This window comes from Trichomycterus rosablanca, chromosome 25 (assembly GCF_030014385.1).
Source record: "Trichomycterus rosablanca isolate fTriRos1 chromosome 25, fTriRos1.hap1, whole genome shotgun sequence".
Lineage (NCBI taxonomy): Eukaryota > Metazoa > Chordata > Actinopteri > Siluriformes > Trichomycteridae > Trichomycterus > Trichomycterus rosablanca.
This window is the reverse complement of record NC_086012.1, coordinates 17,768,761-17,782,073: the sequence shown is the minus strand read 5'-3', so window position 1 is coordinate 17,782,073 and position 13,313 is coordinate 17,768,761. Positions and strand designations below refer to the sequence as shown.

The 13,313-nt window shown below is 40.4% G+C and overlaps 2 protein-coding genes across 3 annotated transcripts; one reads left to right on the top strand and one right to left on the bottom strand.

The window, feature by feature from the left end:
* Positions 1–242: 242 nt before the first annotated feature.
* On the bottom strand, positions 243–9,601 carry nsun4 (NOP2/Sun RNA methyltransferase 4). Of its 2 annotated transcripts, none has more exons than XM_062987998.1 (6): positions 9,425–9,601; positions 3,316–3,659; positions 3,053–3,207; positions 2,641–2,801; positions 2,407–2,531; positions 243–1,944 (listed from the first exon to the last, which is right to left on the bottom strand). In XM_062987998.1, exons 2-6 carry the CDS (start codon positions 3,603–3,605, stop codon positions 1,668–1,670), a joined length of 1,008 nt encoding a protein of 335 aa, XP_062844068.1. In that variant the 5' UTR covers positions 3,606–3,659; positions 9,425–9,601; the 3' UTR covers positions 243–1,667. The 2 variants fall into 2 exon arrangements, with proteins under 2 accessions (XP_062844068.1, XP_062844067.1); XM_062987997.1 differs by lacking the exon at positions 9,425–9,601 and adding an exon at positions 4,515–4,607.
* gadd45aa (growth arrest and DNA-damage-inducible, alpha, a) lies at positions 7,154–12,907 on the top strand. Its single transcript, XM_062987999.1, has 4 exons — positions 7,154–7,298; positions 9,490–9,591; positions 9,693–9,909; positions 11,378–12,907. The coding sequence occupies exons 1-4, from the start codon at positions 7,255–7,257 to the stop codon at positions 11,489–11,491; spliced, it is 477 nt and encodes a 158-aa protein (XP_062844069.1). The 5' UTR covers positions 7,154–7,254; the 3' UTR covers positions 11,492–12,907.
* Positions 12,908–13,313: the final 406 nt, after the last annotated feature.

The window sequence follows — 13,313 nt, the reverse complement described above, 5'->3', positions numbered from 1 at the left end:
TGGGTTTTGGGGTTGGAAATTGAGGGTTAAGGGCCTTGCTTAAGGGCCCAGAAGTGGCAACCTGGCAGTGGTGGGGCTTGAACCAGTGACCTTTTGATTACTAGTCCAGTATCTTAACCACTAGGCTACAACTGCCCTGTGAGTTCTACAAAATCAGTCACCAAACCACAACAGCAATAACGGACATTTACTTTCTAATCGAACTGCTACAAGACAGAAACACTGACACACACACTGGTATGTTTATTTTCTAGTTTGTAAATATGACTTTTTATTGAAAGAACTTTATTATTAGAAAGTTAAAACAGTATTTTAAAAGGCGGTTTTGTCATTTATTAGTTTTTGATATTAGCACCGACATCCTGGTCGCTGCTGCCATCTACAGTCCAGAGGGAAAAGCAGCAGTTTTATTTACATTCACGGCATTTAAAACGACCTACAGTTGTGACAGTATGCAATCTAAGCAATTGAGCATTAAGGGCCTTGTTTAAGGGCCCAACAGTGGCAACCTGGCAGTCCTGGGGCTTGAACCTGCAACCTTCTAATTACTGGACCAATACCTTAAACACTCGGCTACAGCTGCCCTTTCACATCAAGAGGAGTAAAGTGCTGTGGTACAATAATAATAATAATAATTCTTCTTCTTGTTCCTCAGCCTTTGTCTCGTTTTTCGATTACGGGGTCGGCACTTCCGGCTTCTTCCCGTTAGGGGTCGCCGGCGGAATCTGGCACAGTTTTTACGTCGGATGCCCTTCCTGACGCGACCCTCCCTATTCATCCGGGCTTGGGACCGGCACTACAGTGCACTGGTTTGTGCATCTGGCGGCTAGGTATATATAGGACAATTCAGTGTTTCCAATTAGCCTGGTGGCATGTTTTTTGCACTGTGTGAGGAAACCAGAGCACCCGGAGAAAACCCACGCGGACACAGGGAGAACATGCAAACTCCGCACAGAAAGGACCCGGACCGCCCCGCCTGGCGATCGAACCCAGGACCTTCTTGCTGTGAGGCGACAGTGCTACCCACTAAGCCACCGTGCCACCCTAAAAAAAAAAAATAATAATAATACTTGAGCTTTACAGGTAAATGAAGCATATCATTTCCTGTACACAATTGATTTATTACACCTCTATTACATTTCTCTGTTAGCAACTGTTGTGGTCTAAACACATGAACTCAGTAATTAGAAAAGGTGTCCAGATACTTTTGTTCATATAGTGTATATTTAATCAATGACCACACATCTTTCTGATGACCAGGTCAGTGCCTCTGCATATGTTGGGTAAATAAAGGCAACAGTAACAAACAGCTCAAGAGCGAAACTGGATTTTGTGGCAAAACTCAAGGAGAAATGATCATTTTATCACCATGGTAAATAAATATGCATACATGTAAATTATGCTAAAGATATTTCAGTGGTAAATGAATCTTCACACAGTTTCTAAACATTGATGAATGAATCTGATCCATTGATGTTATATAAAAATACTGAAGATCACACTGAACTTTCCTCACTAGTGTTTCACTTCGCTCTAATAAAACACTGCCTGTCACACAGTTCATAGTTCATAGTTCATAAACCCGGACCTGTGCAGGACTGTATGCTACACCATGCACGGATGTGAGGCTGTTCGGTCACCATGACAACCCCTCATCCCGGTCCTCTCTAGGCCAGTCGGACTAGTTTGCACATGTAAATCGGCCCAAAGTTGGCACACAAGTGCGGCAGGACGAGCTCTCCGACGGCCCGTTCAGGGGCAAAACGGAAAGTGTTCTTAAAGAGGCGGGTGAAGCCGCCGAGGTCCTGCGGCTGCACGGCGATGCCCATGTCCTGCTGAGCCAGACTGACCGCCTGCTCCACTACACACTCGTTCTGCAGCGGAGAGAGAGAGCAGGTGGAGTAGAGCAGCACCCCGCCCGGACGAGTCGCCCGAATCCCCGCCCTGCCAGGAGGAACCCAAAACGTCAGTCCTGAGAGAGTGAATAACGCTGCGCACGATCATGCCAGTTCTAATGAAACTCAAAATCATGAATTCAAAGATGCATTTTTGGTGAGATTTTGGTGGGTTTTTTATTTTTTTTATTTAATTTTTTCTATTTATTTGTATTTTATATTTGTATTTTATATATCAGTCTTGCAAATGTTACTATTTAATATGCACAATTACAGTAATGTTTTATTTATGTTTTATATTTGTATATCCTATGTCCAAATAGTGTATATACAGGATATTAATTTAGCAAATTTAATAGAAATTATGCACTAGAATTCACACAACTAAGTCCTATTTTGCTTTGTTTCATGTAGAAGTTTCATTGCATAAGGCAGTACGTACAGGCAGTACTGGAATACCTAATAACAAAATGACTCATCTATCTTTGTTAAAATGAAGAATAAATCTTACAGTAGGAGCTCGATCTGCAGTAATGGAAGCTTCTGTCTCTCTTTGGTTCTGGAGCGTTTAAAGATGTTGTTCTCCTCCTCCAGCAGTGAATGTCTGTCTGTGGTACAGGGGACGTCCACCAGCACCTAAAAGTCAGGGAAAAAAAACATCCACCATCATTTTACTGCAAAAAAATAAATTGAAAAGATCTTTATTTATTTATTAATTTTATTTTTTTTTCCTCCAGACACTGACCCGATCAAAAGCGTGGTCATCCATAGTCCTCCATTTGCGCCCGTCTACAGAGGTGACGCGGATCCTGTCCTCCCCCCGGAGCTCCTTAGGTATGTAGCTCTGCAGCGTCCTCTGTAGGCGCGCTGTACGAGACCCGGAGGCGTCATTGGCCCAGAGAAACCCTGCATACACATTACAATCACTGATAAATTACAAATACAGATCAGGTTTAATCAGACAGACAAAGTTTTTGATCAGCACTGGGTTTTTTACAAACCTTGGCAAGATACCAGTGTTCCATGTATATGGTACTGAGGTTTAGGCAAACTAAACCCTTTCATATGGGCACTGAGATGGTCAGACGGGGCTAGTCGGCCAGCATGGGTGTGGTGCAAGAGGCAAGACCAAGTAAAGAAAATTGACTTTCACTTACGGACAGTTTGGCTCTGCAGGATGGCGAGGGTTTTTCCTCCAGGACCAGCACAAAGATCCAGCACCGAGTCGCCTGGCTGGACGTCCAGCGCCAGTACAGGCAGGATGGACGCTGCATCCAGCAGGTAATACCCCAGTAATCCATCACTGCCTGGTCTGAGAGAAAAAAGACATGCATGAGATGTGATGAAATAAAAGCAAAGCTACAAACACAAACCACACTGTTTGTAGGTATTAGAGTTATTAGACAAGCTCTAATCAGACCTGGCGGGTCTAAATCTGGATATATCTCCTCTCGGAAAGACGAAACACTGAATATTGGAGCTGATATGAGAAGATCCTGCTGCAGGCTCTATAAGTTCCTCAGTTTCTTGCTTCATCTCAGCGGTTTCTGAATCTCTGATAAAGTCTCTGCAGCCCTGTGAGCATAAAGCCGTAATCACGTCGTCTGCTCCAGACGTGTAGCTGTTTATTAAAGCTCCATATTTCTGCTCAGACAGCATCCCAGCTCGAACAGAGGGCCACAAGTCTCCTAAATGATTCTTGTAAACCATATCAAAGTGTTGCAGAGCCAGATTAGTGGCCGGGAGTTTAGCTCGAGTGCTGGCCTGGTGGAGACAAAAGAGGAGAAGAATGAATAACATGTGGACGAATAGTAGGCTGCAATAGTAGTCTGTATTTAGGTATCCTGACTTCCTAAATTTTAAAAGCCATAAGTATGTAGACTCAACTTTTTTTACTTATTATTAATAAACAATCAAACTGATGTCTAAATATGCAAAAGATGCAAACCAACATATTAAATCATTAACATACATTTTTTAACAATGATGTATGTAAAGTATGTGTGCAATTATACAGCCTAAAAAGTACAGATGCAAAAAAAGGGTGGCACTGTGTAGCCTCACAGCTACAGGTTTCTGGGTTCGATTCCCAGGTGAAGCGGTCAGTGGCATTTCTGTGTGGCGTTTGCATGTTCTCCACGTGTCTGTGTGGGTTTCCTTCGGGAGCTCCGGCTTCCTCCCACAGTCCAAAAACATGCAAGTGAGGTGAACTGGAGATACTAAACTGGCCGTGACGTTGTTTGACATTGAACCTGGACTGATGAATCATGGGTAATCTGTAACTACGTGTTCTGTCATTCATGGAACCAAAGTAGAAAACATTACTATTAAATCCTAATAAATAAACAAACAAATAAACAAACTGTCCAAGAGTGATTACAAGCATGTTCCACATAACTGAATAAATAAATGAACGTTTTCAGCTTAACTTTACATGTCAGAAATGTGTCGGATGATAAATATGTTGTGTAATTAATATAAATATACATTTATACCCCCTTTACCACCAAAACACCCCCATTACTAACTACAGTCCAGCTCCTCAATTCACCACAATATACATTTGATTTTATAACGTCGAGTATAATAAATTAATCTTGTGTATATTAGTATTTTTACCCATTTAGTTTTGACGCGATTTCGCTTCTGGATGAAACAAATCGAATCTTTTAGTTTATTTATTAAAAATCTCGTGCTTGTGCGCGCTGCCATCGCTGGTGTCACACGTTAAAGCGTCTCAGTCAAACAAAAGCACTTGCTCTTGGTTCCAGAAGCTCAACACAGAAATGATAGAAAATACAAAAACAAACAAACAGACAAATTCATCCTAAAACATAAAACACATTAAATAATAAATAACCGAAACAGTACAATTCAGATCATGCTTAATCATGATTAAAAGCAGTAAAATTCAATCTTAGTCTGAGGTACAAGTTTTGGAGGTTTTGTATGTTCTTTCCATTTCCACAGAGAATTTCACACTCACACACCAAGGGACAATTCAGATCAGCCAATCTACCCTCTGCGTTTTAAATGTGTGTGGTAGGCATAATGTTATTCTCAGAAATCTAAATGGCCTCATGGTGTCACCCTCTCTCTAAATACAAACAAAACCTTTTAAAAGTTATAAGTTTTTAATAATAATATCATCCAAAGCTACCCAGACACGTGACTGCTGGTCATTATTAGCTAGTAAAGTTACAGATTAAAGTAAAAGTGTTGACATTTTATTACATTTAATTTCTTAAATACCTCATGTATAAAGTATGTTGTATTTTAAAATAAGCAGTTTATTTATTAATTCTTCATATATTTTCTCATTATTTTGTTCATTTTACTTATTTTAAATAAGGAGTTTTAATTCGTATTATTGTTTTATTTAGATTATTTGTATTTACTTATTTAATATTTTGTGTAATTAGTGTAAATCAAAAACGTATTTTTGTCTATTTCTTTATATTTATGAACTAAAAACTAAATGTTCTTATTTATCAAGTATTTTTAATTATTATTATTTACTTATTAAACATGCAGAGTGAGTAAGTGAGTAAACAGATGAATATCTGATGCCTTGAGAAAGATTGGTGATCTGTTCAGGGTGTATTTCTGCTTTGTGGCTGGGTTTTAAGAGTGGCACCGGACCCACTGCAACTCTAACCAGGATGAAGAAGTTAGTAAAAGCGAATTGTTTACTCAAAGATTTATTAAATAATTTACTTTTTTATTTCCCTGAATTTATTTGTTACCAGTGTTTTATTAATCTAATATACAGTATATTTTATTTATGCTTTTATTTATAGCTCAGTGTTTTTATTCAAGCAGTTTTAACCCTTTTTGCATTTTGTTATTTATTTATTGTGAAAAAATTATTATGCATACATTATTGGCTTTTGATTCATTTTTGTTTTTTTTTATAATTTTGTCGTGCACACAACCTTAAATTATCATTTTTGTTTGTATTAATTGTGTACGATTACAAAGTCTGAAATAATGACATGTATATTAAATGTGCACGAATTTATATCATCTGATGTTATTACACAACATTACATACATTCACAAAAATGTAAATGTGAATGTAAATGTTATTACACAATTAAAACATGTCAGGGCAACACTTTCGCCTTCACAGAAAACACGTGATTGGATACAGGCCACGCCTCCGAAACTACTGTCGACCAATAGTAAGCATTATATATTTTTCTGCCTACAAGATAGCCAATCAGCAGCGCGAAACGTTTACCTAATTAGCATACGACCATGCGCTTTTTATACAGCCTATATAAGAATATGTCCAGATGACATGGGTGGCATTGTCCACAGTCAAGCAAGCTCTATATTGCCATGGGTTTAAATGTGCAAATTTTAAAGCAGAGGTTTCTTTCTTACATGGGAAATCCTTTGCAATCCTTGGATTATTATCAGATTGTTCGGAAAATTTCCTCTCACAGTTGGAATTTTCTACTGCACCTAAACGAAATGACTAACAAGAGGTCATGAAAAGAGGTTTTAAAGCTTTTACACAAGCAAATTAATAATAATAATAATAATAATAATAATAATTGTGTACCAAAAAAGAAACAGTTGTAGAAATAATTGAAATCCTAAATGGCCAGAAGTATGTGAAGACTCAAACATTAACTAGCTGGACATCCCATTCCAAAAACAAGGGCATTGATATTAAGTTGAACACCTTGCATTGTGCTGCAAAAGGCTTTTCACAAGGTTTTGAAGTGTGTCTGTGGGAATTTCTGCCTAATGAGACAAGCAAGCATTTGTGACTTCATGCTTTTAAGCTGGATGAGCAAGCCTGGATCACATATAAGGTTTTAATTCACCCCAGTGGGGTTAAAGTCATGACTCTGTGTGGGCCACTGGAGTTCCTTTAAAACCAACTTGTCAAACCATGTCTTTATGGACTTCACTTTGTAAAATCGGGACAACAGTCATGTTGGAACAGGGAAAGTCCTTACTCAACTGTTGTCTCAAAGGTTGGAACCATATATATAACTTACTTAATACACATTTTTGCAATAGATGCGGCTAATACACCCACACTTAGTAATTTGTTGGGGTGTCTACATACTTTTGGTCATGTCTAGTACACGGTCCCTCACAGGACATTAACTGTGGCTTGCTTTACCCTTTTGCTCGCTGCTTGCAAAAGTAACCAATCAGAGTGCGAGTTTGTTGACCTAATTAGCATACAGCCAATCAGCATCGAGATGCAGATTTACAGTACAACTGATCTACCCGGCGACAGCGACACAGCGACCAGAACAAACCGGAGCTCCGAGAGTAACGAACTTCTGCGTTTTAAAGTCTTCTCGGGTTCGTACTGGATTATTTACCAAACAACATGACTTTTGAAGAGCTGCACGGAGAATATTCCTCAGTTGAAAGGTAAGTTACCTCATGTTCAGACTGACAGGCGATAATTAGATGAATTTAATGAGAGAAAAGTCGTTGGTTAAAGCGAAAGCCGTTAGCTTGCCGGGTGGCTCGTGACAGCTGAGCGATCGCGTGACAGAGCTCGCGCACCTGCTGGAATCCCCAGATGATCGCGTGCGCAGCGTAAATAAATAATCGGCTTTTTAAAAGCTATATTGTCATTTTTTTCGGGAATATTGGTTGAATTTATGTGCATTTGCACGATTTAAATGCAATTAATCATGCACGTCGTTTATTAAAGTGCAGAAGTGTTTTTTTTTTTAATTTATACAGTACTGCACACTTATAAACTACCACTATGATGCACAAAGTGCTTAAAGTAAACGCACATGTTTTCTGATTATTGATAATAACTAATCCTGAGTTAATATATTGCTTTAAAATTATTGCATTTTTTTTAGGATATCTTAAGGGGAAAGATTGATTCAGAAAAATAAAACTTCGTGCACCTTCTAGTTTATGCAACCACTGTCATGCCTGGAAGTTCATACAGACACAGTAATGTCAGAAAAGGTGCAAAAAAGTGCATCTTTTTATCTTTAGCTCTGGCTTGACAGTCATTTCTGGGACTATAAGTGGATAAATTTGACTGTTCCTCTGTAGGTGTTCTGTTCCAAAGCAAGATTGTTTCTAAAATGATCAAGAAATCTGAATTGAACCAAGTTGTTTGCCCATAAATGCATTATAGTTAGACTTTTGTTAAGATTTCAGACTCATATTACGTTATCAAAACAATTAAATCACACTTAGTCTGATCAGTAGAGGGTGGATGTTTGAACAAACCTCCCAGACTCGCCCTGGGACTGACCCCGGCTGGACGTCACACTCATTTGAATGGAACAGAACATGCAAGTTAGAGGCTTTTCCTGCTGATGGAAGCACATTTCAGATCTTGAGCTGTTCAGACACATAGATCTGGCTTGCCTTAAAGTGGCATGAAATATAGCAAAATGGTATAAATTCAGACAGACACAATATTGGAACAAGATTTAAAGGTCAGATGTGTTTTAGAAACATGTCCTGCTGTTGCAAGCGAACGAGCATGCAATCTAAGAGAAATATATAAATATAAATATAGCCAGTCCAAAGTAGAATTAAAGGAATTATGCATTATACAGTGACTGAACCTTATTACCCCCTTAAACAACCTTTTTGGCACCTACCAGACTATCAGCATGCAAAATAGTGACAATCCCTGCTGATGGGAGCACCTGTTCCATTGCAAGGAAAATATTTGCATTGAGTCTTGGTCAAATGAACTAGTAAACAGTAAAATAGTACTAGTTAAGCATTTACAATCTATAAAAGCCTTTAAAATAACTACATGCCAAAATGTCAATCAGTATATCAGATATCCAAGTTCTGCACTAGAATTAAGCCTGATGTTGGGCACAAGTAATGGAAGCTCCAGTGCAAATCTTTACATGTTGTTTTTTTCCCAACAATTAATTCATTTAGAGATTGGCCTGCACAAATTGAGTCTATTTTTGGTTAACCAGTACAACTGTGGGTTAAAACATACACACAAGACCTCTAAAACCTTCGGTTGGTTAGAAAGCCCCAGATCCCTGTAAGACAATACTGCATTTTTTGGTTGGCAGTGTCTGTCCGTCCCACCTAAAATACACTTACGGGTCTTATATTAGCCATATGTAGTTAGGAATGACCCACAGCCTTATTTTTTACAGATTTTTACACCCACAGCTGTCATTTACAGGGTCGCACCATGATAATCCAGCCACTTACAGTGGATTTGGTGGAATTTACATTCCACTAAACTACTGAAGTGTGTTAATAATCGACATCTTCTTCCAATTTATGCCATATTGAAGCAAGTGATTGCTTTGTTGAGTGTTTGACTTTCCCAGTTTTAAACATTTCTTCCGATTTATTTAATTTTTTGATTCTAGTCTTTGCTATGCAGTTTTAAGTCCACAAGCTGGGATGGAATTTCTGCGTCTATTCAGTTTAATCAGGTTTCTGTTTACCTGTTTTAACCCTCCTACGCTTCAAATTCCTCGTCATTTCCTGAGCAAGTGCATGTGTAAAGTACACCATAACCATTTGTTATGTCTTACTAGTATTCTTTTGTTTGGGTCACATCCTTCCTCACTCCGACACGTTCTTGTTCTTGTCGTTTCAGGATGGATTCAGTATCCAAAGCCCTGGAGGAAGTCCTGGCTTCGGCGTTGCTCCGAGGCTGCGTCACGATCGGCGTGTACGAAGCCGCGAAGTCGATGAACGTGTAAGTGAACGCGCGTTTCTCATACGAGCCCGAAAACCGACTCGCGATTCCGCCGCACGTTCAGATCCCGATTGATTTCTTTTTCGTTTTCTTCTTCAAAGGAACCCGGATAACGTGGAGCTTTGCGTCCTCGCCACCGACGACGGCGAGGTGAAGGACGTCGCGCTGCAGATTCACTTCACTCTGATCCAGGCCTTCTGCTGCGAAAACAACATCAACATTTTGCGAGTGAACAACACCAGGCGCTTGGCCAAGATCCTGGGAGGACCAGCGAAGCCGGGAGGAGAACAAATGGACCTGCACTGCATCCTAGTGACTGTGAGTAACTGACCACACCCTCCTGTTTGCTCTCTTAAGCCATATAAACAGCCCGTCGCAGGGCTACATTGCCAGTCATGTCTGTGCAGACTCCCAGCCGGCTGATAGCACCACTACGTTTCAAACCTGGATCCTAGCTGTGGTGGGCTAGCATAGTAGATCATCATTATTTATTCATTACGAATCTAATTACCTTCACAGAGCACGGTTAAAGATTAGCCACGCTCATATGACCAACGTTGTTTTAATAAACATACACATATAAAAATGAATCTTTCGGCTGTAATGTGCTGCTTTGCAGAGGTGTAAATAATTTAAATAAATGTTAAAAATGATAACTGAAACCAGCACTGTCAGGTCCGGTTTAGTTCTAATCAGTAGTGTGCATTCATCATCTATACCCTGATTGATCACCGACTGATGGGGCAGAAACCTGACCTGCTACTTGCAGCCTTTACATTAAGGTCTCCACATCCTCTCCGATTTAAGGAGGCACCACAGTCGATCTTTCTGGTCCTCTTACCAGACAGTTTTTAATGTTAGTCAGTGACGTCCATCAAGCTCACGGTCAGGCGTCCAAATACTCTTGAACCTACAGCGTCCTTTTCTCTGGACATGCCGAGCGTCCGAGTGTATTCTGTAGACCATTCTAAGCAGATAAAAGCAGTTCAAACGCGCAGGCTCGACTCCTTGTTGTTAATAGAGACGACTATTTGCATGAGATCTACAGTATAGAGCAGAGCGGAGGTGAGCAACCGCCGCTTTCACCCAGCAACATGCCCGGGCACGTCTGCACGCGGCATGCCGTCCGCCGGGTTCCGTTCTATCTTTACACTCCCGTACACACCTTCATTCATTCATTCATCACTGAACCTAAACACAGCATTTAAATCAATAATAGGACCGATTTATTTCAAGTTCAGGAGGTGATTAGTTAGCGTGACTGGATGGGGGTGAGTTCTTAATGGTAACGGTATCACTATGGTACATATTATAATAGTTTTATTGATTTTATCAAGGCAGTCTTTGTTTTATTCATGTTTACATTCAGGATATTTGCAAAGCAAACAGCTTTGCTGCTCCTAATAACTTGATTGATGTGCAACACTCACCTTATTAATAAATCATTTATAATTTATGCTTATACAAGCTAAGTGGAAAGGTAACTATATTTAGATGACTTAGTTTCGAATGTAATGAATACCGTACAGATACCAGCAGGTATAGGATGACACGGTCTATATGATGTATTTAGTGTGGCCTGAAATTAATAGATAACACGTCTACACAGTTATGATTGGCAAAGTCTAGGGTAAGGAGGGGTGACCAAAGCCCTGCAATGAATGGATTGGCGATGGTTCCTGCCGTGTTGCGCCCGGTTTCCCAGCGTAAAAGGAACCGCCACGACCCAGGCCAGGATGAAACAACTGATGAAAATAAATAAATGTCGTTCTCTTGTTCTTTCCAGAGTCCACGTGCATCTACGTGGAAGAACCAGGCGCTGTGGAAAGTGCAGCGCTTCTGCCACGACGGCCGCTGCACGGACCAGTGGGTCCCCGTCATTAACCTCCCCGAACGATGAGCCCCGAACCTCACGAACGAGACCAACCCGGGAACCAAAAACTAAAAAAAACTATAAATATGAGAGAATGTACAGAAGCCTCCTGTGTGTAGCAGATGTAGGAGCTGGACGTGACCGTGCTCCGGGGGAGGAGGAGGACTGTTTGCTCTGGCACCCCTGTCCTCATGATTCAGCAGGGTTTTGTCTTAGCTTCGGCGTGGATGGACGGGAGGACACGAGTCACGGACCGGACCGACGAGCGGAGACGGAATCGTTTGAGAGACGACCGTTCAGGGTTCAACCAAATCTTAGCACCGAGCAACCTGTGCTTTCGGGACCTCAAGGGTGGCGCTTGAATTATATGTGATTATCCGATTGCAGACTTGATCATAATCGTATTGAATCGTATTCTAGTCGTGTTTAGTTTCTCTGCTTGATGAGGTGAATGTAGTCATCAGCTACTTAAATACTGCACTTTATATTCTACTGTTTTCTTTGACTCTGAGCTTATTTTATTATGCTAGCAGGTTATGGTGTATTATAGTGTAGAATTAAATCCAGGTTTAACGTTAGTCTAAATGTATATTCTGAATAAATCCAGACCAGGGAACTTCAACACTCTTGGCATGAAATACAAGCTTGGTTTTACATGTTAAAGATTGGTATAAATAAACGTATATCATCCATATGTCAAAAGTCCGGCCACTCCAGGTTTCAGAAGCTTAAAATGTGTGTGTGATTTGACATTCCCTTGAATAAAACCAGTGGCAAACAGGAATTTCCGCCACGTCTACAATTTGCCAGAGAAAACGAGCCGGATTTTTTGCTCCTTTGATCCAAGCGCCAAACTTCCCGATCAGACCGGAGGCCGAATTAATAGAACGGAAGATGTACGTGTATTTTATGTTTGTGCTTTTTACTTAATTGCTTTATAAGATTATAAACAACTGAGTGACCACGCTCACTTTGATGAGCAGTTTTTCCCACCAGCAAGCTAAATAACATTACGTAGGTTATTTTGGGCGTGTCATAATATCAGGTCTGTGATTGGCTAATCAAATCTCACTTCGGCTCCCCCTTGTGACCCACAGACGGCTGGCAGCGGGATTCAGGACAGAGCCGAAAACGTATTTATATGTCGTGTTGCTACTACAGTGTATTATTATTATTATTATTATTATTATTACTGCTGTACTTATCACTTTATTGTTAAATTTATTTATAAAAAGAGAAGAGTGTGAGATAAAAAGGAACTTTATTACTTTGAGGGTTTTTGAATGCGGAAGTTAATGGTTCTGTTTTTGTTTTTAATTCTTTATTTATTTGATCAGATTCACTTTGATTTAATTTATGTTAAAAACTTTTCTACTCTCACCAGCGGATCTGTGGCTGGTGCACGTCTACTCGATGCAATAAACATTTAAAGGTTTTAAAAAAGACTCTACACCTTTATTTCATTTCATTTTCATCAGCTGCTTTATCATGGTCAAGGTCACGGCGGGTGCACGGCATCACTTGAGTGGTGATAGATGGTGGTGGGCAAGTGTATTAGACACCTAACCAGCTCAAGTCACAATGACAACTTACTCTTCAGTGCTAACCTGCAATAAGATTAGGTTCTTTTAGCCTGGTCAGGGTTGCGGCTGGTCCGGTTCCATCGGTAAACACTGGGCATGATGCCAATCCATCACAGGGCTTAAAACTCACATCACTCTGACCCCGGTGACCACAGTGACCCTTCCCTCCCACTCCAGAGAGACAAAAGCTGCCAGGTCCGGTCTTTATCCTGCTTCGGTCAGCACGACGAGAGCGTTCAGCCCCGCCCTCCCTTTCACCCTGATGC

Coding starts and splice junctions, on each gene's coding strand:
- gadd45aa (XM_062987999.1), top strand. CDS start 7,255: ATGACTTTTGAAGAGCTGCACGGAGAATATTCCTCAGTTGAAAG. Junction 7,299..9,489: donor GAATATTCCTCAGTTGAAAG/GTAAGTTACCTC, acceptor TTGTCGTTTCAG/GATGGATTCAGTATCCAAAG. Junction 9,592..9,692: donor GCCGCGAAGTCGATGAACGT/GTAAGTGAACGC, acceptor TCTTCTTCAAAG/GAACCCGGATAACGTGGAGC.
- nsun4 (XM_062987997.1), bottom strand. CDS start 4,607: ATGGCAGCGCGCACAAGCACGAGATTTTTAATAAATAAACTAAAAGAT. Junction 3,208..3,315: donor TCCAGATTTAGACCCGCCAG/GTCTGATTAGAG, acceptor TTTTTCTCTCAG/ACCAGGCAGTGATGGATTAC. Junction 1,945..2,406: donor CTGCAGATCGAGCTCCTACT/GTAAGATTTATT, acceptor TCCTCCTGGCAG/GGCGGGGATTCGGGCGACTC.